Raw genomic sequence first — 26,236 nt, 5'->3', positions numbered from 1 at the left:
TTCTTAAGTGGAAAATAAGCCTGTTTGTTGTGCAGACACACACACAGAGCTTCAAATATCAACAGTCACATATTGATGTTTATTACCATCTTGAAGGTCCAAAGTCACATTTGCTATCAGTACATAACCCTTTCAAATTAAAGTGAAAGGATCGAAGAGAGTGAATTCTAGGTTAGAATTACTCATGGAATTTGAAACAAAAAACTTCACCCCAATGTATAAAATATATTCCCCATGTCAAGAAGTAAAGAGACAGTTCTTCTTTATAGTTTGTGCCACAGCCTTTCCTCAGAACTGTCCATAGTAACTGCAAAGATGGCCAGGCTTGTATCTCCAATCTTGCTACCATCCTGGTATCCCTATCATCAAAAGATTTTTCCTCTGCAGGAAGATTTCTTAACCTTCTAGCTCTAAAGATTTAGTAGAACACCTTGTTCCTTATTCCACTAGAACTGTAGGCTGTTCTAAGTGCAAATCCCATGGTTGCCCTCACACTTTGTGAGTCTGTCTTGCAGAGCAGGCTCTTTGAGACATTGTAAGGAAGGTTGAAGTGCACCGGTTCTGTGGCCTCTCATTTTCATTCAAAAATGTCAATTTGCAGAACTCAGCAGACTTGGGTATAAGGTTGTGTCTGATGTTGTAAGTTGTAAGGCAGGTGAGCTTATTTCAATTAATAGGGAACACTAGAAGTGCTATCCCACATTTTTTAAGACATTACCTGCAAAACTTTCAGACATAAAAGGACAATCTTTGTTGGAATTAAATGTATATATTAAAATATGCCAATTACAGTTCATTGCCAGTTCCACATTTGCTCTCACTTGAATTGTAAATGACCCCAACTCTACAGAAAACAATGTGGAAATAGTAGAGGCAACATATTTTTCTTGGCTTCTAAGTCACAAAAGGCCAAGATGTAACAAGAGGGACCAGATCTTGCTAACTAGGAAATGCATTAATGTGAACCTGCAGAAGATGACACTGCACACCCCAACACACCCACCCCAGAGTCACTACTTTATTGCCTCTTGATGACAGAGGCTGCAAGAGCGACTTTGTCCTAACAAGCGATAATTGTGTGAATCAAGGGCAGCTAATTACGTGAAGGAATCCTAATTTGTCCCTGGATTTGATATTGCCGACAGAATGTGTCATTATGTTACAGAGATAGACAGTAATGAGTAGAGGCTGAAGGAGCTGTGTTGTGTCCTGGTGATAAAGTTCTCTTAGTTTTTTGTTGTTGTTTTTTTTTGGGGGGGGGGGTTATGTAAAGTCATCAGGGAGCTGTCTGACTGAAAGTCCAGTTTGTGAGTCAGGACATTTTCTGGCAGTTTCTGACAGGAGTATCATGTTCTTTGTTCACATGCCAGTGACTTTACACTAAAGAGGTGTTACAGAAGTAACTGTTCAGTGAATGTTTTATCTAATATAAAAATGTACTCAAAGCATTGTGAGAATTTGTAAGTAATGTAGATCTTATTAAGAGTTCATTTTTTAAATTCTTCTCACATGTTGCATTTAATCTTTTAAAACAATGTCCCATTACTCCATAGATTGCACAGATGTGTCTTCTTGATACAAGTTACTGTAGGATAGATAGGATATGCAGTGGCTTTTAGCATTTGTGAGATAATCATCAAAGCACGTTAACCCACCTATGACAAACTCTTAAGAAAACTTCTAATCTCACCTTGTTATATAAGCAAAATTAAAAGCATGATTAATTAATGCTATGTTTAGCACTATCATAGATAACTTTCCATACTCCCAGTTTGCAGTGAAGAGATGTGAGTGATCAAGTCAAGCACAACTGTAGTGGCATGTGGCTCTCAGTTTCCCTCTTTTGAAGCTGAACTGAGTGCAGGGTCCTCTTAGTGACCGACTGGCTGCAGCCTCCCAGTCGCACCGACAGCAACAAGCCAGCACAGGTTACACACAGTTTCACAGCTGTCAACACACACTGCCATGTACTCTTGTGAAACAGTGAGGTAAAAAAAAACATATTCACCTCTTAACTCAGAGCACTCTCCCAACAGTGTGTGACAACGATGCATTGAGCTCATGACTGGATTTCAGGAACAGTGTGAAAGCACACAGTAATGGCCACTACATCCCTCTCATGACATTGCAAAGCTATAATTTCTTCTTTGTGAATCCAGCTGTGTAGTATTACATGTAGGTCTGGCCTCTGCCTTCAGTGGGGGAGAATCTGGAGTCAGTGCTCTTCTGTCACAGGTCAAGATTACTCTGTTACAGGCTCTGTCCAGACACTTCACACCACTGTCCAGAGCATTCATATCAGTCACATGGTTTGTACACGTCTGCAGCTGACCCACAATGTAAAATCTTGACCCTGTTTTGACCATTTTGAGCAAAAATGTCTGCTTCTGCTCCTTTAAACCATGACAATTTTCCCGTCTGTTCATTTTTTCTGGGGTAGTTTAAATTTTATTCTGTTTCAATGATGAATCAGATTTTCCTTTATTTAGCTCTTCTGTTGTATTTTTAAAGACAGCTCAGAATTCCCCTAACCTAGAGTCACGGGGGATGTCCCTGTGTACAAGCCCATGGTGTGTGTTTCTCTCAGCATTGAACCATGGAGGGTTTTCGTAAAAAATCAGTTGAGAAGAGCTTGTGCCAAAGTGCGCAGTTTGCTCTTCAAAACAGAATTGGTTGCTATGGAAAACTGACCATGTGACATGACCTGGGTATCTCTGCTGAACATCAGAACGGCATCTGTCTGTTCTCTACAGGGCAGAAAATTATAACCTTCTCTTTGCGGGAGATTGGAAGAGGGAATCCACTGTTTGGCAGCCATAAAAACAGCTGTGCAGGAATACAGACAACAGCACAGCACACCTCATTTCCCAACAAAGACCACATTGGGCTGGCCTTTCGTGGAGGGATAGCTGAATTGAGGTTGAGCCATTGATGGGTTGCATGGCAGCTTACAGTACTTGTCAGCAATTCATAGAAAGGGGAACAAAACCAGGAAACTGTTCATCAAAGAAATGTGTGAAAGGTTTTGATAGTATTCCTCATAAAAAAGCTATAAGAATCCAAAGTAATCAATTCACGTGGATTGAAAACTGGTTATCAAATAGAAAAGAGCAAGTCTTTTAAGGGGGCATAACCTCTGACTAGGCCAGTGTAAGTGCTGGTGTACCCCATGGATCCATTTTAGACCTACTGATATTCTTGATCATATTTAATATTGATGAGTGCAAAGTGAACCCCTCCACAGGGTCAGGGTTAGGGCTATACACATGGGTATATATGGTATAATCATCTCACATAGGGGATTTTGTGCTGCAGGAAGCTACACATAAAATGGATCTGGGTTTCAATGTAGATACTTCTGTGTCCTCATTTAGAAAATACAGAGAAGCAATTATAAAGGCAAAAACATCTTTGGAATATAGCATAAAGTGTGGAATTTACACCAATGTAAGTTTAAAAAATCTTGAGTTTAAAACTCAAGCTTTTCAGTTCTTCAGACCAGAAAAGAGATTTAAGTACTGGAATGTGATACCTCCAAAGATTTTCAGGTCCCAGCTGTAAATGGCTCAGGGGGAGGCAGGAGAGGCCCCAGGAGCTGGTTCTGGAACAGTAGTTCTCTTTGAGGCTGCAGCTCAGTGGCCCTGTAACTCCTGAACCTCTGTGTCACCTGACAATAAACGGCAAGCCGACAGAGGCCTTGAGTGTCTTAACATGTATCATTCTAGTTGGCCTTTTCTGAGAATGGAGCATAAATAATATTGAAATAAGCATGCAGAAACCCTTTGTAAAACGTAAATTACAGTTTTATTGAGTTTAAAAAGGCAAAGTGCAGAGTTAGATCATATGTTCCACTTGGCATGGCTTTCACAAAGATACTTTTACTTCCCTGCTGGGTAACATTAATGCCAGTCTTTTCACTGAGCTCCAGGAACCACCCCCTTCTCCCTGTTCACCCTTGAGCAGGCTGCTGTCTGTATTCAGTCCCACCACTGATGGGAGGGGTTTTACAGACGTTATGCAAGAAAAAAGCTTATTTTTTTAGAAATTGGATTCCTGTCTTTGAAACTGAAAAATCAAAACGTTTTCTCAGAGTTTAGTTTTTTCAGAGGTGTAATTGCTCTAGTCAGCATAAGGGGAGACAACTTTTAGATGTTCTGTAGAATCCAGAAAGAGACGAGAGATGACTCTCTAGAACAGAGACTAAGCAGGAGTGCACTGTGAATCACAGAGAAGAATTTCCTCTCCCCAGAGTTCTTAAGTGGTGTTAAACTTCTTCCATCTATAAAGCCTGTTAAGACTGTTTATCTCAAATGCATGTTTCGTTTGCATTGTGATCCTGTAATTAATTTAATTAATTTACAGTAAAGTCTATTAATCATTGTTTCAGATGTAGAACAATATTATCCTGAGGTAAACTATCTATCGTTCAGGGAATACTGATTGAATATGCATCCCACAGCATACTAAGTTGGGTGTCATTTGCCCACAGAAAGAATCCATCTCAACTCTCAATAACCAGCTTCCAGCATAGGACTTTCCCTTCTGTCCTCTGGGACATACTGCCCCTGGATGAGAAATCACTTTCTAAGAAATTACTTTCTAAGTAAACAAAAGAATATAGGTAGTAAGCCCTGCTCTTTAGTACAATAAATGACTTGCAGATATCTGGCTCAGTCATTTCTGCTCTCTACTTTAGTCACTCTTTAAACAGCTCTAAAGGAATGCTTTTTTTGCTCAGGAAATAGAGGTCTTCTCCTACTATGGCCAGTATCAAGTTTCAGGTGGGCTTATTTTGACATAATATGAAGGTTATCCAAGTTTCACATCACAGGCTCAGGAAGTTCTACATCTTTAAGCAATTAAATACTTCTCCTAATACACTGCTTACTTTGTGTCAGCATACCTCTGCCCAGTTTATTACTTTCTGAAGTCTTGGACCACAAAGATGACTTGAACTGGCTGTGACTGGCTGAACTATCAACAAGCCTCTCTTGGGCTTTCCAGAAACAACCAGAAACAATTTTATTATTTATTCTAACTAATTTTATTCTTTGCATTTATTTTGATACACTTATTAACACATGGAATCAATTAATCCCCATGCTGAATCTCCCAGGGCTTGTGAGCCTCTGTGCTGCCTTGGAGGAGATCTGTGATTATAAATCTGCTCTGGCACTGGTCTCTGCACTGGGCCCAGGTAGAAACACGGCCAACGAGGTAAAAACCAATCAAGCCATGTGAAATGGACCGTGAGAGCTGTGGTGTCACCATTATTGTACAGAGTCTTGAATGAAGTCTGCATAAGCATATGGAATATATACCATAGCCTTCTAATAATTTACAGATATCATATATAATTTATACTTTCTATAATTGTATTTATAGAAAGTGTGGTATTCTTATTCCCTTTTTTTCTTCATCAAGAAACCTTTTAAAGGACCTTACACAAAAAGTACTGACAAGAGGGCGGAGTGCTGAGGACGTGCTACACTGGCAGCTGCTCACACCCAAGATAAGCTGGCAGTGTCAAAAACTCTTATTGTTATCAGAAATGTTCATCATGAGAAAAGATGTTTATAATTGAATTCTTATCTATTTTGGAATTATGATATACAGTAGATATGTAACACATTAAGTTAGAGGCACCACCAAAAATAGAATCTTGAAAGCTAATTATCTCAAATTTATAATCACAACTTTCTGTGTCAACAGGGTTGTTATATAGTAGTCACTGCTGATAGAAGTGGCAATGTCAAATTTCTGATTATCATTGATCTGTCTTGAAGGGACTAGTTCTACCATCAGATGGTGGATCAATACATCCCTTCCCATGCATTGCATTGCTGAAGCTTTTGCAAGTAAGATCTTCACAGAAGTATGGTTTCAAAACTGAACTGTTATCCAAACAAGATTCGGGCCTCCTGACGAAGACGGAATAACACAGTGCACATTGACAGGCATACCCTGGTTTTATGATCTTCTACATGTTTAGAGCAGATCGAAAAAGAGCATGAAATATTTAGCATCTTTCTTCTCCAGTATGTAGTTTTATTTAGAAGCATTCAGAACTTGTGCACAGAACGCTTAATTTCCTGTTAGTTTAATCATTTACTAATAAATCACCTAAACTGTTTCTAACTCAGCGGCAGGCCAATTATAGCTCTTTTAATGAATGCCCTACCAGATCAGATGTGAGAAGCTTATCTTTACAAATGAAAAATTCAAATTTACACAGTAGTTAATCTTGGTGCACGCCGAGCAATAGTACATCAGCGCAAATGAGGCCCACGTTAAGCTTCTATAAACCTGCGATAAAATTCTGATAGACAATGTTTTAATATAGTTTACAAATTAGCATGCATCAGAGAAGTTGGAAGACCCAATTTAGATGTGTTTTAGTTTGACTCAGGAGTTTGAAGTCGACCTCCTAGGGTTTCAGAAAATGTCCCCGCTGTCTTTATCTTGTGCAGTGGGGAAAGGGTTAAGAATAAAAGCAAGTCTCATCTAGACTTGTTGTGTCAGGGCAGGGCAACGAGAGGCCAGCAGGGCTGTCAGAAGGCGGCAAGGAGCCCCTGGCTGATACTGGCTGAATTGAGCCACTCCTGCCCATCAGAGCTGGAGGAACACCGGGCCAGGAGAAGGGAGAGGTCTGTCAGTCTGCACCCCATTAAGGAATTACCAGTAGAGTTCTCTGTCATAATAAACAGCACCTTATGTCATGCCGTCTCAGCCAATACAAACACGTGATTTCAGAGGACTAGTGAAAAGTGACATGACACAGAAACTGGAGGACTAGACAAGGTGTGTGTTGTAACTTGTCTGCTTCTTCTTTACACACAACAAACCTACTAGAGACTACAAGGCCTGCTGTGTAGTACAGTGGAATTTGCTTCTGTGACTTTAAGTCACTGTGGCAGGAGTATGCACCATGCAAATTTCGGCTGCTCAACTTTGCATATTCTAACTGTTCTGACTTCGGGGCTGTGATTTGTAAGGCTCGACAGGAGTCAGATGTCTGCATTTTGCCTTGTAACTCAACATATAAAACCAAAATAAGAAGGATGCAAATTTTCCATTTTGGCAAAATGCAAAATTGAAATGCGACCCGCTTTGTACTTGTTATCTTCAAGCCTTTAGACATTTTTCTCAAATACAAGTTTGTTAATGGGCACAAAATTGAGAAACCTGTAGCACTAGCAAACTGAGTCTTAATTTGGCTTTTTCTAGGTCATTCTTTTCTGTCCTTCAGATCATTAGAAAGGTTAGAAATGAAAGGAGACCATTCACAGCCCATTTATCTGCTTTGGTAGTTAGTAGTTCATTGAACTGATGATCTATCCATCCATTTTTTGATAGAAGCCAGGGCATTGACTTCAACCACATGGCTAGGCAGCTCATTTCATACTCCCAAAAGCCTTTGGGTAAATTAGTGTCTCCTGATCTCTGTTTTCAATGCATTTTCACATAGTTTCCACTTGTTCTGGTTTGTTTCACTGTTCATTCTGAAGAAATACTCTGTTGACTTGATCAGTGACTTTAAGCATTTTGTAATAATTGTATCAGATCTTCGTAATCTCAGTTAAGGACTAAAAATGTAATTGCTTTTTTTTTTTACTACAGTCACAATATACACATGAGCTGGGCTGCTGTGGGCACCTGTAGCAGGTGAACAGAGTTTGCCAAGTCAGCTTCTAGGAGGACGTCTTAGTGACGTCATGAGGACAGTGACACCCAGACCAGCAGTTCCAGTACTGTCTCCAAGAGTTGCACTTTTGTATTGACAGCACTTTGCTGAAAACCAGTTACACCCTCGCCTTCAGCTTGTTTCTGTAGTTTTAATCATCTGCAAACCACATCAAAGAACTTAAAGTTTCCAGTGATTGAAACACTGGTCTTCATGCAACTGAAATCGAAAAACACAGTGGGTTTAATGGGGTACTCAGCAAGTGTGCTGTGTGGAACCTGGCATTTACAGGCCTGCAGTGCCCAACATGGGTCTGAAGCACTGTGTTCGGGTTTCAGAAGGAAATTCTGCATTGGGAATACAAAAACAACAATATAAAAAGTTGTGTGTGACGAGAGATGGAAAGACTCTTTTTTAGTTGTGGGTGGAGAGGTGAAGTTTTATTTTCCTTCACACAGTTTCACTGTGAAATGTTTGGCATGAACTATGAAACACTGCAGTCATATTTTGAAATATGCGCCCATAAAATCTGAACTCTTCCTGTACAAATATAATAAAAATAAGTATTTAAAAACTGGCATTGTTAAATGTGGAAATGTCAGCACGAAAGCTTCTCTGTGAGCCCATGAACTCATTCAGCTGCTTCCACTCAGCTCTACAGCGTTGTCACGATCACTTGGTTGAGGGATCACTGAAAACGTCTTGCCTTCACTGCATTCCACCTCATTCTTTCATTGCTGGCATTTAGCATGGCTTTTTTGCTCCAGAATTAATACTGAATAAACACACCATTTCACGCAAACCCAGACAGACTGAAAAGTTACTGTGAAGCGTTCAGTAGCTCAGACTGCACACATCATGTCGGTGTTGTGTAGTATCTGCCTTTCTGTTGCTCTTCCCTGATAATTCTGCTTTTCATGTTGGCCTCTCAGTCTCCCTGACTTCCTTGCTTATTGTAAGATTGTGGATCAGACATGGGTTACAGTGACTCTAGTAGTTCTTGAACTGGCAGGTATATCGGTTGTGCTCCCGTCTGTCTGACTGTCTCTGAGGCCCTGGCCTGGGATTTTTTTAAATGCAGAGTGGGAGCAAGGCCAGACTACGCCTCCCTCTGTCCGGGGCCTCTCCATCTGTCATGTTTACAGAAATGGTTTAGGAGCCAAGAACTGACCTGAGCATGAAACCCCTAGATTCCCTTTCTGGCTGGTAAGTAGTAATCACAAGACAATTAAAATACTGTAGATATAAGCTGCAGGCCACCGTCTTCTGTTACACTGGGGTGCCATTGCACAATTTACTTCAGAAGCATAAATTCCACGTCCAGTAGTTTGGTTAGATCCTGATAAAAGAGAGACGAGATATGCAGGTTGTATTTGGCGTCGCCCGTCTGGCTGTGGGAACAGAAGGCCGAGGCAGCCCAGGAAGTCCCAGATGCAAGACTTATATACTGTACAGTATGTACAGTAGGCGAGATTCGGATCTAACCTTCCTTGTGATTTTCTCTAGTAAACTCCTTTTAGTAAGTCCCTGCTTAATTGCAATATCACAGAAATTGCAAATCCCACACTATTAGGCTTCTAACACAATTTCTAGTGTTGTACTGGGACTGCATTGTAAAACACAGAGCAGCTGGAATGGCACCTCTGCAGGTTACAGATTAGGACATGACTTTCATTTCTTGTTTTTGCAGTGTAGCCTTGGTGGTTTTTCCTGAAGGTTTACTTTTATCTCCCTGCTACGGATCAATTCAGGAGTAGATTATGCCAGAATTCTCTCATATGATCTACACTCTATGATCTTATAGCTTTCTGAATGACATACAGTTAAAAAAAAAACAAGCTTTTGAAAAATAAAATAACTGAAAAAAAAATCGGGCGAGTAAATTAAAGTGCACCTTACTTCCTCTTTCAAGCAATATCTCAGTTAGATCACTCACACACAAGCTGCATTTAAAATAAAGACAAAATGCCAAACAGGAAGCAGAGACAGACCTGATATCAACAGAAAAATGACTTTTGCTATCAGTCTGTTGTTAAATCATAGCTCTGGCAGTGGTAGCTCTGGCAACATCATCCTTTTCAAAAAGCATCACCTTTCTGCTGGTAAAGCATGTGTCTGCCTGACCAACACCCCAAGAACTAAACCAAATTTACTGTCAATCCTTTTAAATCCCTCTTTTCCTTTTTTCATGTGCTCTGATGTTGTGTAGTGCACTTTTTCTAGAGAGCACTTATAGTTACAACTCCCCCTGCACTACCTGTAGATTGGGGATGTAGCCTGAGAACTTTAAATGAGTGTTTAATACTTACACGTTTTGTAAAGCAGAGGCTCTTTGAAGAGAGACCCACTTTTGTATGATATTCAGAAGCAGTGTTTCACATATTGAAAAGCACAAGAGCAAATTCAGATCCTCAAACAAGAGCGCAGGCATTTAAATACTGATATAGCCAGAAAATCCTTAAGTGATGTTAAGGATGTCACTCGACCGAGCTCTTGTCTGTGACTCCTCCTAGTTCCCCTGGTTGCTGCTGGCTGCATATAAAGACAAGTCTTCAAGTATATGACAGTGCTGTCTTCAGTGTGCTTCAATGTGCTATCAGACTGCTAAAGCCAGTCCAAGTCACTAAAATTGGCTTGGAGGAAATCAGGCTGTCTTTAAAATGAGAAATGTATGATTCATTTTTTTTTCACACAATTGGCTAGTTTTCATTCTTATGAAATCATCAAAGTTGGCCAGGCTGCTTAATCTTTTAATACACCCAACTCTGAAATAGATTATTGAACTCTTGAAATAGGTCTTCATTTTAGATTGAAATGCAAACAAATAAATTAAGATATTATGGGCCTACTTAAGAGTAGCCAAAGGTTCTCTCATCTAAATCTCCAGGCAGCAGTGACATACTGTACCACCGCATGTGTGTGGAACTGAACCCCATTGCACTGGACAGGGGCCCCTCCCTGCAGCTTTAAAGTAGTTATCCAGAAAAAGTCCTCAGTAAGGGGGTCTGTCTCTCTGCGTCACCTTCAAGGTGCACTGAGCACATTATAGAAGCCTGTTGATGAGAGCTTCTGACACACTTCTCCTTCATAAGAAAGCAGCTGCCAGTTTGAGTTATTTCAGATGAGTGGAGGTTCATGCAGAAGAGCACTGTCATTCTTTCGCCCTGAACTGGCTGTGAAGACGGGGGACCAGGAGAGGGCTGTGCTGTCATGCAGCACAAAAACACAACAGGACTGACTCCAAATGCCTGACGAGTTCCTCTGCATTTCTCCAGTATACAGCTGAGACCAGCGTTTAATTGCAGTCAAGCAGAGAAAACTCCAGGCACCGCAGCTCCACTTCATTTTAATTCCTAATTCTTGTTCTGCTCATGGTAAAACCGCCCTGCAGTGCAATGACTGGCCAAAAAGCAAGCGCTGGACCGGGGGAGGCCCTGTGCGTTTACCGGAGGAGCTTGGAAAGAGAAAGGATGCATGTAATGATGGGAGAGAGACAAAGGAGGCAGATAGGGAAAGGCTGGTAAATGGAGTACAGTACAGTAGAAAGTTCACTTTGTGAACTCGTGCAAATGTTCATCCCAGGCCAGGCAGGACAACTCCATGACCCTCCTCTGTTCAGTTTCAAGCTTCCTTAAGCTTTAGAACATACAGTAGAATCAGAGCTGTATGTATTTATTTGTATGAGAAAAAGGTCAGGTGGTGCTCCTTAGCAGGTTTTTTAACAGTTGTGTAAGAACACATGGAGTCGTCCTTTCCCACGGAGCCAACTGCCAGCCCCTGGGGGGCAGGAGAGTGGCAGGGCCCCAGGCAGCAGGGAGGGGGTGACATTGCCCTGAATTCCCAGGTTGAAAGGCGCTCTGCCCAAAGTGGGGTCTTACATCACAAGGGCTTGAGATTCCCGGTGCCGTCCACTGCATAGACTTTGCTTTTCCTCTCCTACTTGTTTCCAAGGTCTGAAGGAAATCCCAGCTCCCAATGGGGTATCAGATAAAGACATGTGGAGCAGCTCTGTGGGGTGAAGAGCCTCCGAGATTTTGTCCACAGCCACTCTGCTTTGTCTGTAGCATCATGCTGTCAGTCATGACACTGAAACATAATTCCTGTACTTAAGAAATGAATGTGCTGCTGCAGTTGTCATTAAGGACACTTTAATTTGCTAATATCCAATTACAATTCCAGGTTTGTAAAGTAGCATGTATTAATCAGTGCAGAGTCCTGGGGAATGACACAGAAACAAATCTCTCTCTGAAGGTCAACCCAAGGTCAGCACTATGAAGCAGGATGTCTGTGACCCCTGACCCTGCCTCCCATCCCTCTGTCAGCAGCAATGAGGAGCCAAGGGAGACTGACAGAGACCAGGAACACAGGGCAATGCAAGACAGCATGCCCACAAAATGTTAAACCATACAGTAATTGATTTGCTTTCCTCTCTGTAAATGGGCAACTACTGTATGAGCTTGGGAAACTAATCACAAAGTTTCCCTGTTGTTCATGCTTTGGACTCAGCAAGTAGCTTTCAGTCTTGTAGTCGGCTTTGCACCCTCACCAGCTGCAGAGGTGTGTGTGGTTTGACCCCCTGCCCTACCCAGAGATCACTATAGCGTACCGTTGTTAAAACAGGGTAAAAGAGTTTAAAAAAATAGATTATAGTGATCTATAAACTATAAATTAAACCGTTGACCTTAAGAGTCAGTTTAAGGAACATCACCAGAGTTTATAAAGCATTTGACAGTGAAGGGTGACTGCTTCCAGCTTTATTTAACTGTCACGTCCAAACTTTCTATTTTATCTAATACATAGATTGTTTTCTTACCCCCAGAATAGGAGGTCAACTGCAAAATGAAACTTGTGGGTTATTTGGGCAGGGTAGGGATCTGTGCCTGGGGTGAGGAGTGCAGTCCTACAGCAGTGAAAGTCAGAGCATGCTGGACTCAGGATGTGTCAGGGATGAGGAAGGCTGGACACTAGGCATGGCTTTAATTGGATTAGATACTATCACTTCCCTCTATGCTGCCTGATGCCAGCCAAGCCGGCAGTAAGAAAACAGAAACCACAGGAATTCTTAACCAGCTTACAGTTTGGACAAAAGGAGGAGAGCTGCTTATTTTAATCTCCTGTAAACCAAATGCATTTGATTTTGTTTAGGAGACACGTAAACGGTTGTTGATAGCATGGGAAAGCTTGTTTTCTGTCAGCTCTTGGACAAAGCAGAGTAGTAGACTTGTCCTACGCTTTTGTCATTTAGACGGACTGTGCCTCTCTCCATTATTGTCATCTCCCCAGGGCGCAGACCCCAAATGCAGGGCTGTGTAGGACTCAGGAGGTCTGTACTTAAACAGGAGTGTTTCTGCTCTTTGAGACCATGGGGGTTACTACCACCATTGGCTGCCCTAGTAATTCTGTTATTACTGTTGCTATTAACAATATGACTGATGTTGTTGCTACTAATGGTTTTGCTTCCATTCCTTTTGATGCTACTGTTTCTATTAATATTGCTGTTACTACCACTATTACTAATGCTACTGTTGCTGCAACTATTGCTGCTACCACCATAACAAAAAAATAGCATTATTAGTGCAGTGCCAAAAAAGTATTAGTTTTGTTTTTCTGATTGTCAACTGCAACTGTTTAGCACGTTTCCTATTAAGGGTATGGAATGCCACAGAAAAACAATACCCATCTCAGAAGAGAAGAAGCTGTTTGCTTTTAGAACATTCTCTTAAAAAGTGCCAAATTCTCACAAGCCTGTGACCCTGCCTGCCCCTGCACAGAGAACTGAGAGGAGAGACAGAGCAATGGCTATCACTGAGGCCCATAGAGCCGTGTGGAGTGTGGACTGCATGCTCTGATGTGGAGAGTAGTTAATAATCTGAGTGGGACTTTCAGGGCAGGGAGTATCAGAGCGGTAGGGGCACCCGAGGGGCGAGTAGGCTGCCAGTGAGCTCAGGCGGAATCTGAAGTTGATTAGGCTCTGGACTCCAGCTTCAGTAATGATACGCACATGCTGCACTACAGGGCCACAGGTCCTGCAGGCTGCTGGCTCCCCTTGGCCAGAGCGCTTCACTCCTGCGGGCTGGGGTAGCACTGCAAGAGCACCCTGTGCCCCCAGCTGAGCTGCTTTCCAAGCACGGGATCCAGACGTGCACAGATGTTTCCTCAGTGGAATTCCAATCTGAGACCGAAGAGGGTGGCGGTGCCCTTCTGAAGCCTGCAGATGCGTGTTAAAGGGCTGAGGCTTCTTTCAGGATGTGGGATTTTACCGTTTCTTCTGAGCTAGACGATTGTTTTTCATTTACTTATGTACGATTAATCATGGGCTTTGGCGAGAAAAAACCACGAGCATTCCCTCCATGCCTCTGTTTTTTTTTTCAGGGCAAAAAACAAGCTCAGTAACAGAGAGAATCAGATGGCACAATAATATCCAGTACTTATTATTTTATCATCCTTATTTTAATTGTAGACATCTACTCAGTACATTTACATCATTAGTTTTGGGATGAAAGAGACAGATACTGTGTTACTAATATAAGGAATATTACAAGACAATGCACTGTATTATATTACTATGCTATTATAAAAAGCTACCAAGGGCTCCAATAAGCACAATTTCAAAATTATATGTATTCACAGAGTCACAAATATAGAACTTAAAATACATATCATTTTAAAAAGAATATATCGATTTTAAAAGAAGTATATTTCAACTGTAAATGCACTTGTTTATGTTTTTTAAAGATATATATTATTTATTTCATTCTTAATATGTTTGAATTTCCACATTAGGTCATCTTATCTTATTAAAACAGCAGAATCCAGCCTGTGTCTGAGATGACTAGATTTTTGCACAATTGTATATTAATAATTTTTTTGTCGCCAAATCTCAATGATTTCAGGAGATAATAGTATCTAAAGATAAAAAGGCTTCTATAAAGTGTATAAAATCAGGCATGCAGTCCCCCATTACCTATTCATTTATCTATTTATTATTATTATATATTATAGTTGTGATTTCATGTACTTCATGTGAGTTTACATGACTTTTATGTTTCTCTTGTATGTTTTGTACTTTTATGGGAGAAGCCAAAGACAAAAATTCCACAATAATGGGAAATAAAGTATCTATCTGTATTCCTATAATTTTGCTCTTAATGTGTGTTTCGCCCATCACTGTGATCTTGTTTAGATTTATTACTTTACTAGTATAATTATTTTCTATTTCAAGCTTGGCAAAAACTTCCTCGTCAGACGTGCCACAGACAAACCTGAAAGTCTTTGATTTGGAGACTTAAACAAAAAGATGATAAGTTTCACCTGAGCACCCAGGGAAGAAAACCCTTTTGATACGGATTTGCCTCGAAGCAAACAAAGACACCTTTGTAACTGTTGCGTCTGAAGCAGTGAAAATCTCATTGCATTGCTTCCTCACAGTGGGCCTGGGATTTATTCAGAATGAGATTGCGGCTGAATTGTTTTCTTTGTTAGAAAATATATCCATGGATTTCATAGGTACAGTCCAGACTGGACTGGGCTCCCAGGGGAGACAGGCTGTGGCTGAGGCCCTCCACTCACTGCATGTGACACTGTAGAAACATCCAGTGCCCAGCAGTGGACCCTAATTCTCTTAGTAAGACTTTGCATTGCTGAGCTCCCACTAGGAAAGGAGGTCATGGAAAAAGCTGTCAAAGAGTGAAAGAATGACATGAGTGCTCTTGCCACCAAACTCCTCATTCAGAGCGAAAGCCTGCAAAAAAAATCTTTAGATTTGCTTGTTTGTTGCTGTCTGACATCTGAATAGACTACAGTGCATGCTTTGCTGTTTTTAAGATCAATTTCTTTACTGCACTGCATTTCAGACAGCCTGATGTTTTAGTCGGAGGACATAGTACTGTAACAGTAGTGTATTATTATTATTATTATTATTATTATTATTATTATTATTATTATTATTATTATTATTATCACAAAAGGTGTTTTTTGTATCGACCATATTTCATATTTTAAGTTAACACTTTAGTAATACATTTTTACAAAGTTTTCTATTTGTTTAAAAACATGTATTTAGTTCCACATTCTGGACACAAAGAACATGGTTGCACATTCTGAGGTTTTCTTTTTTCCAATAGCAAGATACTTCCTGGAATTTTGTATGTTTCCTTACAAACATAATCTCAGCCTATAAAACTTTAATGTGTTACCAGGGGACATTCTGACAACAGCATTGCATCTGTCTTGCGCTGGAGAAAGGCAAACAATTTGAACAGAGATTGAACTGGCTACCCTAGAATATTATAGTCAGACATGCAGATATGAACATCAGAAAGCAGAGCTCTGTCAGTTACCTTTCATATATATTTGTTGGCACCTGGATCACATCCTTTCTGTGCAGTTGTTGTGGCTGTGATGCTGTTAGCCAGGTTAAAGACACTGCTGTGTGAAATGCTACTTAGCAGGTTAGCAGGTCGTAGTTTTACAGAGTGTTGACACAAACAAGCAACCTCTTTATACTCTCTGTTGTGCAACATTCAGCATTTATCTCCTCCTTTTCACTCAGTTTTTCCTTCGTAATGCAGAAACACAATTCCACAATTATCTCCTGCTGAAATTGAGACGTTCTGTTTTAATTTGTTTTAATTTTAATCTTGACACATCTGTGTTTTGTAGTTCAGCTTTATGGGTTTGTATTGAGAAGCATCGATGTTAATAACAAGGAACGCCAGACAATGAGTCAGTTAGGTGTGATTGATAAATATGCTGGATTAATGACTACAACACATCATACTGGCTGCTCATGTACAGTTTACTTAGAACTGCTGTGTTCAGTTGTTTTTTTAAGATTTTGATTAATGTGACTTAAATGGCTTGATTTTCTCTCATTCGACCTAATAAAGTTATATATAAAAGTCAAAAACATTATTAGAGCCTTAGGACCTTTTAATGTTCATAACCTATTGTAACTCCTTTTTGTATCTAAAACAATTACCAGTGATAGAGAAATAGAAGAAAAAGTCCTCTGTCATGTAACCTAAAACCTAAACCTAAATCCCATTACACACTATATGATGCAGTTGATTGCCAAATCATTGTTTACTTAGACACTATGAGGTATTTCCAGATGTATTTTTACCATATTGAATTCAGTCACCTTGCTAGGTTTAAAGTACAGTTAATATCATGTATACCGAGGCAATAAACGTGCAAGTTCTGTCAGATTAGGATGAGGCAAGGTGATGTAAGGATTCCTTTATTGTAACTACTGACAAACAGGCACTGACTTCAACTGTCATTAATTACTTGGCCTCAACATTAAAAACAAAACAGTTTGCTGTTGAATTGTGATGTGAGTTTATGCTTTAGTCTCCAGTTCTGCAGCAGCCGTCTCCCAGTACATATGTTGTTGAGTCCTGGGAGAGCTTGCTGCAGTTTGACATTCCTGTGGCGACAACGGGCTGCCAGCAGCTCGGCACACATGCCTCTGTGTATGTGAGCTGCTTCTCTCCAGCTGCAGGGGTTACCCACAGTGGTTCTCTGACCACTGAAATTAGGGTTCGGAAGGTGAAGTAGGATGAGGACCGGAGAGCAGTGAGAGATTATTAGACCCGCACCTCTGTTTGACTGACGAACATGATTGTCTTGGATATTGTCAAGAACTCAGAGGCTGCCTGTCTGGCTCTGCTAAACTGGATGTGTGACTGGATGATGACATGACCTTCTTAGTGATTAACTCATAAGGCGAAACTATGACATATGTACAGTTTCCTGCTGTTATAAGTAGTCAAGGTGCGGTGAATTTTTGCATAAAAAGATTTACAGCCGCAAGGACATTCTCTTCCAGTCTTAGCAATTTGCACATTCCACATCTGATGGACTCAGAGTTCAATAAAGCCACTGAAAACACAGACCAGGCCTTTGGCATGTGTTCACAAATGCAGGGTGTGCTGCTTTGTCAAACCAAAATAACATGTCTTTCCAGAAGGATAGCTACACTAAATTAAACATAAAAGTTTGATTTATTACAGCAGCCGCTGGTTAAACTGATTAGAGTGGGTGCAGATAGGTGAAAGTATACTCTGGAGAGTTCATCGCTGTCCCCTTACCTTATTGACGTCCAGGTGAGGCCTCCCAGCACGCGCTGGGAGACCGGCAGACCCTGGAAAAGGATGTGCACTGCACTCCCTTTCACGTTGTGAGGACCTCGTGCTGTGTGCCCTGAGTTCCTGTGCCTTTCCTTCTAGGCCTACACCTCCCACGGCCCTACTGTCATCATGCCCACCTGGTTCTGTACCCGGAGCTGGTTTGAGCACGTTGGCAAGTTTGACGAGGGAGGAAAGGTAAGATCTTCCAAACATAATCTTTCCTGTCTTTTCATTCCATAAATATGAAATCAAATGTAATTCTGGATATCCAGCCCTTGTCACACTGTCCCCTGGACCCTTCTCATTCCTGGCCTGCAGTGGAATCAACATCAGAAATTCCTGAATGCAGGTGAAGCCACAATGTGCATTTTTAGGCGTCCTTTGACACCTGTGCATTTCAGCCTGGCTGAAGTTCTGCCTCTGCAGAATGTCCTGCCTTTCTAGACCGTGCTTGTTTGCATGCACTTGACAGGCCTCTGGATAGGAAGTCATGTTGCTGGAGAAAGGCATCAGCACACATCCCAGCGGAAAGGAGGTGAACACCGGGAGTCACCTCTGGAGGCAGGGGACAGTTGGACCTCCTCTGCTTAAGAGAACAAAATGAGAAAACTGAATGGGAAACTGAATTTCAATTGCTTCCGTGTGATGCTTTGCTGACCTGTTTAATTGAAAGATTCTTTCTCTTTTAATTCATTTAAGAGGATTTTCTCTGTGCTCCGTCATGGGCTTGTGTTGGTTCCTGCAGGGAGTCCCGGAGGACCTGCTGTTTTTTTACGCCAGCCTACGGAAGGGAGGAGGGCTGCTCCGTGTGGACGAGTGTCTGCTGACCTACCGGTACCACCCCCAGGCTGCCAGCTTGGCCGTGCACGAGTGAGGACCCCGCCACCCCTGCCTGGCTCCTGTCCAGTCCTGGAGTCAGTCAGAGCACACCCTCGGGGACACAGACACACACAGACACAGTGCAGACGCAGATGCAAGACATCTTTCACAAAACACGACACCAGCTAGCTGTAGCAGAGGGTGGCACTGCCACCGGAACATTAGACCTCCAAACGTCAACCAACTCAGCTGCAATGTTTAAATGATTTAGCGCCTTAGGAAATTACAATGCCAAGTCGACGCTTTTATTTAATTTTTCTTTCTGAGATTTTTCCGTTTTCATTGATGTGTCTTGCATCTAAGTCTCTAAATCAGTAAATGATTACACTGGTATTACCTACCTGACTATGGAACAGGGTGCAGAGCAGTAAAGCATACAGCACATTACGCCTCAAGGAGTTTGAAATTGCACAGTGTTTAGAGTGGCCAATAGAAGCAGAGCTAATTAAATGAGTAATGCATTTCTAATTCCACAGTCGGTTTGACAGAAGTATTGCACAGCTCATTAGACACCTTCTTCAAAGAGACGCCCAGCACCTAGTGGGTGCACAAAGCTAAGGGATTTTTTACGCAATCATAGACTCCTGTTAAACAGTCCTTAAACAAAACAATTTATGCTGGGATTATTTTGTTGTATCCATTGTATGAATGGAGAGCCTTAAAGAAATATGCATCATTATTTAGAACTGAAATAATCTATCCTGTCTTTTTTCAGTAAACATGAAATCTAGTGTTGCTCCGGACAACATTGTAGAGTACTCTGTGATGTGTTCACACTGTCCCCTGGAGCCCACCACATTCCAGGCTAGCAGTGGACGTATTGTACAAAACGAGTGAATTAATTTGGCAGATATAAAAATTATTTGGGAAATGTACTGGTAAGATATGCTGAAGTGGGTTTTGTGTCCATGAGTGCAGTTTGGTTCCAGCTTGGTTTTGCTTCCCTCTGATGTGCTCATGTGCACCTCCTGCATGTATTAATGCCAGGTCAACAGCCTAGGCCAACCAATGCAATACAGGTTTGTCAGTGGTGTCCCCAGTCAAGGCCTGTTTTTCAAGCCCAGCACAATGCAAGTTTTCCAAGCAGCAGAGAAAGGTGACTTTCACGTTTAGTTTAACATATTACAGGGAACAAGGAACAGTTATTTTAATAGTAGCCCTATCAGTCACAGAGATGTTATCAGGAATGAGAAAGCAGGACCTGCTCTGGTCTGTGTTTAACAACCAAGGCTAGAAGTATAAAGAGCTATTTTAGTGTTCTATTGGAAGAACTATTCTGTGACTAACATCAAGCTGTTTAGCCTCTCTGTGAGTGTCTTTCAACAACATGATTTTTATAAACAAATATTTTAACTTTTTTAATAGTATATGCCCTTGCAATATGGTCTTTTGTGTAGTAGTATTGTGTACTATATGGTGTGTGTGTAGTGTGGTCTGTGTTGTATAGTGGTGTTGTACACTATGTATTGTGTAGGGTGATTTGTGTTGTGCACTACATGCTGTATAGTGCTGTGCATTCTGTCGGGTGGTCTGTGTTGTCTACTATGAGTGTGTTCTGTGGGATGGTCTGTGTTGTCTACTGTGTAGTGTGTTCTGTGGGGTGGTCTGTGTTGTGTATTGTGTTGTTTTGTGTGTTCTGTGGGGTGGTCTGTGTTGTGTAATGTGGTCTGTGCCCCTTTGCCCATCTCCATTGACATCCTTTCTGAAGAAAGACACTCTCTAATGAGCAACAGGAAACAGCTTTATATACAACAGAATAAAAAAAAAGTACTTACGAAATGTTAATAGCCTTTGATGAACCTCTGGTTAAAAACCTATCATTTTTTATGAGTTCCTTTTGTTTCTCTTTTTAATTTTCAAGCCATGCTTTATATTTACCATTTGTTGTGTTTAAGGAAAAGGTACACAAAAGGTGTTATTTAGGCCAAATCTTACTGTTGTGTTAAAGCAAGTGAGTATATGGTAAGACATTTCCTTGTTTTTTCAGTAACGTGAGTCCCGTGTGATGCAGGATTCCCGTACTGTATACCTCTTCACTATACTGGAATCATTCCATGTTATTTTTGAACAGTTGAATTTCCTGTGCAGGATGATTGCCCCTGTGATCTGCCATGCTGTGCAGTTATTATTTGCCAGGGTACCTCACAATGAATTCTGATTTTTAGTCTCGCCAAGACATGTCACTTGCTGTAAAAACTTTCACAGGTCTCTTCTGAAGAAAAGCACCTGTAGCTTTTTTCCAAGTGCACTTTAACATCATTGCCATGTGTTATCTAGAATAATGGCTTCCCTTTATAGTCAAGATACGAACCACTGAGGATGAATCTGAAAGAGAAGAATGTGTTTTTGGGTACACCAGGATTATCCACCTGGGCGATGGCTGGTCAGAGAGGCAGAGATACAGGGTGTTGGTTCTGGAGCTGTGCTGTCTAAAGACATACTAACGCACAAGCACACTTGCCAAAAGAATGTGCTTTTCCTCTTTACTTTTAACCTCTTTTGATGTACTACGAGTCATAGTTTCTAATTTTATTTTTTCTTGTCTGTATATTTCCTGAGAAATTACCCTTGTGTTAAGTTTCACTTTAATAGAAACTGGTGTGTTGTGTTGCAACAACCTCAACAGGAACTACTGTAGAATTAAATTGGGTTTAACTTTTTTTTTATGGAAAGGGTGTAGCGATAAACAGTATGATTCATATTATTTAGTATATTTATACAAAGACACTCATAGAGGGATGTTCTGTGTATAAATCGTATAGTAATTGTATAGCATTAGTGACCTGCTATATTCAGACAAGCAACCATGATACACTGGATTTCTCCCACTTTTCAACAAAATGTCTAAGTTCATAATATAGATATTTCACTTCTGTGTTAGTGTCTGAGTCAGGCCCTTCATATCCCTAAATCAGAGATGCAGAATAGGGATGTGTGTGTTTTGTCTGGGTTTTTGTCTTGGTCTGAAGGGATTGACATTACCTCTGTTTCAAGGTTTGTTAATATAGCAAAATGTATTGACACATTTTATTTGGATGGGTCGTGATATCACTCATTAATGGAAGGATGGGGGGATCCTGCGATGGCTCTGCCTTAAGGGTTAGGTGTTTCCAGTTGCACAGAGAACACATCTCAGGTGTGGACTCTGCTTTTCCAAAACTGTTTCTTTAGAAACAATACTGTTTCTCCTACCAGATCGTTTTGTTTTACCTTCAGTAAATATGGTGCTTTACATCAAATACTAAGAAAACCTTGTTCATAATGAGGAAGGTGCACAATGAGAATAATAATAATAATAATAATAATAATAATAATAATAATAAAAATAAACTTTATTTTATATAGAGCCTTTAAAGGTGACTTCTCAAAGCGCTTTACAGGATGACAATAACAATAAATAAGAAGAATACAAACAATATATAAGAATACACAAGATAAGACACAATTACAATATACAGAGGAGACCGTGGAAGGTGGTACTAAGAGCAGAGGGGTGAAGAGTGGAACCAGTTAAGTAAAGTCTTTTCTGAAGTAGAGGGTTTTGAGTCTGGCTTTGAAGGAGTGAATAACCCGGCGCAACAAGATTTTTTCATTCCTTGTTGCCCCTCTGAAGTCTTTATGCTCAAAGCGCTTCCCCGCTTCCACCAAGACAACAGCTCCTTCCGGGGAGCCGCTGGACAGAAAATCAGTAGCCGGGACCTTTATTTATTACAGTTATGTCCACCTTTTATAGTTTAACCAGCACATTAACAGTCAAGGTGTGTGTGGAACAAGAAGAGGAAAGGGGCGGAGAAGCTGGAAACCCGTCTTAAGGATTGCAGCGGTGCACTGATGACGGCAGCAAGTTCCATTTTCGACTTCGCCTTCCTGCCCTGTCTCTCCCTCTGTTTGTGCTGTCATCCTCTTTGTCAGGCTCAGCCCGACCGACAGGACTATTCAGTCTGCTAATTGAGCAAATGAAACATGTTTTGTCAAGTCCAATATCCTCTTACAAAACTCTTTTCAAGAGCAGCCTGAGATGCCTGTGTCTGTGTCAGTTTTCACCAAAGCATCGTACAGACTGGAGGTCCTGAAAGCCAGAAGTCCAGTACAGCCCGGAACATCCTAGCTGTTGTAAAAGCCTCAAATATGTTTTACAGCACGGGTGAAGCAAACAAAAAAAAATGATTTCCTAGTCACAGCTGTTCGCTCCATCCGTCTCCAGTCCAGGGCAATGGGAAGCAGGCAGAGCACAAAGACAGGCCCAGGATCGGGGTCCGGAAATAGTGATGGCAGGAACCTTGATTTAAATACATGGCTACATACTGCTCTAATTAAACTTTATAATTCGTGTGTGCATTTGACAAAATACCTAGGAAGGCACAGACCAGGCAGGGAGAGTGCCTTGCTATAGTGACAACTGTCGTCTAGATGAGCAACGCCCCTTGGTCCAGGCTGTGCTGAAATGTCCTAGGTCAACTTGCGGGCCTTTGGTCAGCCTTTAATATCTTAATCACTGATTGAAGTTACAGATTTCGCAGGAGATCTCCTGCGCACAGTCCTTAGTGTGACTGTCATTTCTAAAGGTGGCTCTGCAGGGCTGGCCTTCAGATCATCATAATATAGCAATTAAATTATTCTCATCTCATTTAAGTGCTAAAATGCCTAGTGGGAAAAGAGCCAGTTGGGATAACAAAGGCTAATTAAACTGAGGACTGAAATAATCCTGTCTGTGTGGATCAAAAATTGCATCCTGGCATTTCTAAAGTCTCCTTGTGTTGCGATGCCAGTTATTTAAACACTAACCTTCTTCGCTGAAGATTGTAGACAATTCCAATGGAGATGCTAATTCCCATCCCCGGTGTTAAATATTTGTAATTTTAACAAGGATTAAGGACACATCTCAACAAGGTGCTTTCATACCTCAAGGCCCACGCTTGTGTCTCGCATGTCTCTGTTTCTGAGATGGAGGTTTAGTGTCAAGGTACAGGCAACACCAGTTTCAGCAGCTCTTCAGTTTCTCAGACTTTCTGTGATGTGCAAGATTTGGATGATGTCAAAACTTTAACTCCCCGAGCCTGCTGGAAAAATTGTAAACGCAGAACATGATGGCTGCTTTTTTCTTACAGATGTCTTCCTACAGTACCTAAAAAAGTAGACCTTGAGATTTGGTTCTGTATTCAGACTTAGAATTTGATTGAATCTTTGATTTCATCTTAAACTGAAAGTTCTGTCTAATACAAGAGCAGTATCAGAAAGTAGTGATCCCTACAGAAAGCTTCTCATACAGTGCATGGAAAGCAATTTACTTTGGAACGGATATATTTTGGCAACAGGGCTTGTTAAGTAAAGTTAATGGTGGAGGGGTCTGGTTGGCAATGCTACAGTAATGAGGTTGGACAGGGGATGGAGGTGGGATAGTCACATTATCACATGCACTAATCACATTGCATAATGACTAAAATCCCTGGGGAAGATCAGGACAAGTTTGTCCAGGAGCGAACAGCTCAGTCACATGGTCTGCAGGTACTGTATACAGGCAAGTTGAGGGAAGACCTTAGCACATTAGGACCTGACTAGTATATGTCAGAAAAATAGAGTCCTGCAATTTATTGGAAGCTTCACTTCGACACAGTATGGTTTTATAGGACCAAATTACTGATGATAACTGGACAACCATAATTAATCCGCTTGGGATGAATTCTTTACACTGGTCCTTGTTCATAAGATTTCTTATGTTTGGATGTTCTGACTCTGAAATAATAGAGCTGACGTGGCCAATTAGCAGATTCCTGCTCTGGCTGGACACCACTCCAGTCTCAGAGGAGCTGTCTAGTGGTTCAGTGGGGTTGTTTGTGCTGCCTTTGTGTCACAATCCAAGTTGTGCTATTATCAACAATAAGTGAAGAAGCTGCTTGCCTTATATGGAGCGATAGAGCAGTCAAACGTGACTCATAAGAGCCTTGGCCTGCTGCTCAAATCTGAGCAATCCTCAAGACAGGCTCAGTAATGATGATAGCAGCTCACTGGGCTCTTTCAGAGGCTGATTGCACAGGGCTTGGGGTGAGCGCCAGCAGCCCACGCCTTCTCTACACTTTCCAGGGTAACTCGCACTCCACAGCATGGCTCTCTGTCTCCCTGCTTCGCTCTGACTCTTTCTGTCCTTCTCTTTCTCAGTCCTCTGCCTGTCTGTTCCTCTCTCCGTCCCTGTCTCTGTCTGAAGTCCTCTGCTCCTGACTGCATGGACTCAGCCTCAGCCCCTGCGAGACTGGAGCCCTGATTCAGTGGACCTACTGTACAGCTCCAGCCAATTTGGGGCGAAAAACACAGTTGCTGTTGAATGTTCCCAGTCAGTTATCTAAGCTTGTAAAAAATGCTTTGGACTTTCAGTTATGATTATCTATGTTAAGACAACCGGACACATTCAATCCATTTTCCATTGATTGTTACAGTTATTTTTAAAGTTTTTATTTTGCAATAAGTGTTTATATTTCAGTGTGAATAAGGCCGTTGAGAACATATGTGCTATACAGTCAGTGTTATTTTCTTGTTGATTTTTGTGAATCCTTTCATTTCCTGGGTCTCATCTTAGAAGCAGCTGCAAATTGACTTGACCAATCAGTTCAAATGCTGCTCTGGAGATGGCTTCTGGTAGCAGGTGGAGGTGCAGGCAGATGTTCCCACACGTGTAAGAGCCATGTGGTGCTGTGAGCTCACAGCCTCGCAGCATGGGTACAGGCATCAGTTAGCATACTCTAATTCCAAGAAGGAATTTGTTAATCCTTTGCTCTGGGTGAGTTGCAAGTTTTACATTTTTATAGCACTTCAAAGAGGTCAAAAGTGTTTTGCATTAGATCCAGTTGATTGATATACAACCCAATTTTGTCATGTTCGTTTTTCGTGCTCTCACATTACAGAGCTCTACTTGAGTCCAGCTGTGAGAGAATAAGGGGACATGTAGGTGTGGGGCTGTTGTAGTGCTTTTATTGTGGACTTACCTTACAATCAATGAACAGGTTTGTGTGTTTGGATGCACAGCGTTCAAATGAGCTGAAGTTGAGGGTGAACTTGAAGGCGAGGGCTCTGCATATGAATCTGTCCTGCTTCACATTCTCAGATGCGAACTCTGTTCTGATCATTCGCATGCAAACTTTTTCACTCTTACCACTTTTCAGATTTGCACTTGAACTCTAATACAATAAAAATAAAAAACGTGATTCTGAAGACATTTTCTCACCCATTGTCCTTTCGTTTGAGAATGGGGACTGTGTTATGGGCTGTAGGAGTTAAATGTCTTCTCAGTGAAATCACAAATGTATCATTCTTGCTGTATGTTAGCATGGAGTTGCCCCGTGTGGTGTGCAGCATCTGGTATCTCTCTGTCTTGGTCTCTTCACTGTCACTCTGCAGAAGAATGCTGGAAATTTCCAGGCCCCTGGCAGAATTTGTAGCATCTGTAGTACATAGTTCTGAGGGTATCTAATCTTGTTGTGAAAAATCCCCTCTGCTGTGTGTGAGAGGGAGAGGATTTCTGACATTCCTGAGGTTGCTTTAGAGAGGG

General features: G+C 41.3%; 1 protein-coding gene across 3 annotated transcripts in view; it reads left to right on the top strand.

The window, feature by feature from the left end:
* Positions 1 to 26,236, top strand: part of qtgal (queuosine-tRNA galactosyltransferase) — a 67,151-nt gene that overhangs the window by 29,497 nt on the left and 11,418 nt on the right. For all 3 annotated transcript variants that reach the window (XM_088600274.1, XM_088600272.1, XM_088600273.1), the window contains 2 exons: positions 17,917 to 18,012; positions 18,563 to 18,687. In XM_088600274.1, coding sequence (XP_088456400.1) covers positions 17,917 to 18,012; positions 18,563 to 18,687 — 221 coding nt within the window. The remainder of the gene's footprint in view (positions 1 to 17,916; positions 18,013 to 18,562; positions 18,688 to 26,236) is intronic.

This window comes from Lepisosteus platostomus, chromosome 11 (assembly GCF_059453375.1).
Source record: "Lepisosteus platostomus isolate fLepPlt1 chromosome 11, fLepPlt1.hap1, whole genome shotgun sequence".
NCBI lineage: Eukaryota > Metazoa > Chordata > Actinopteri > Semionotiformes > Lepisosteidae > Lepisosteus > Lepisosteus platostomus.
Note: the sequence above shows the minus strand (reverse complement) of the source record. Positions and strands in the feature narration are given on the sequence as shown.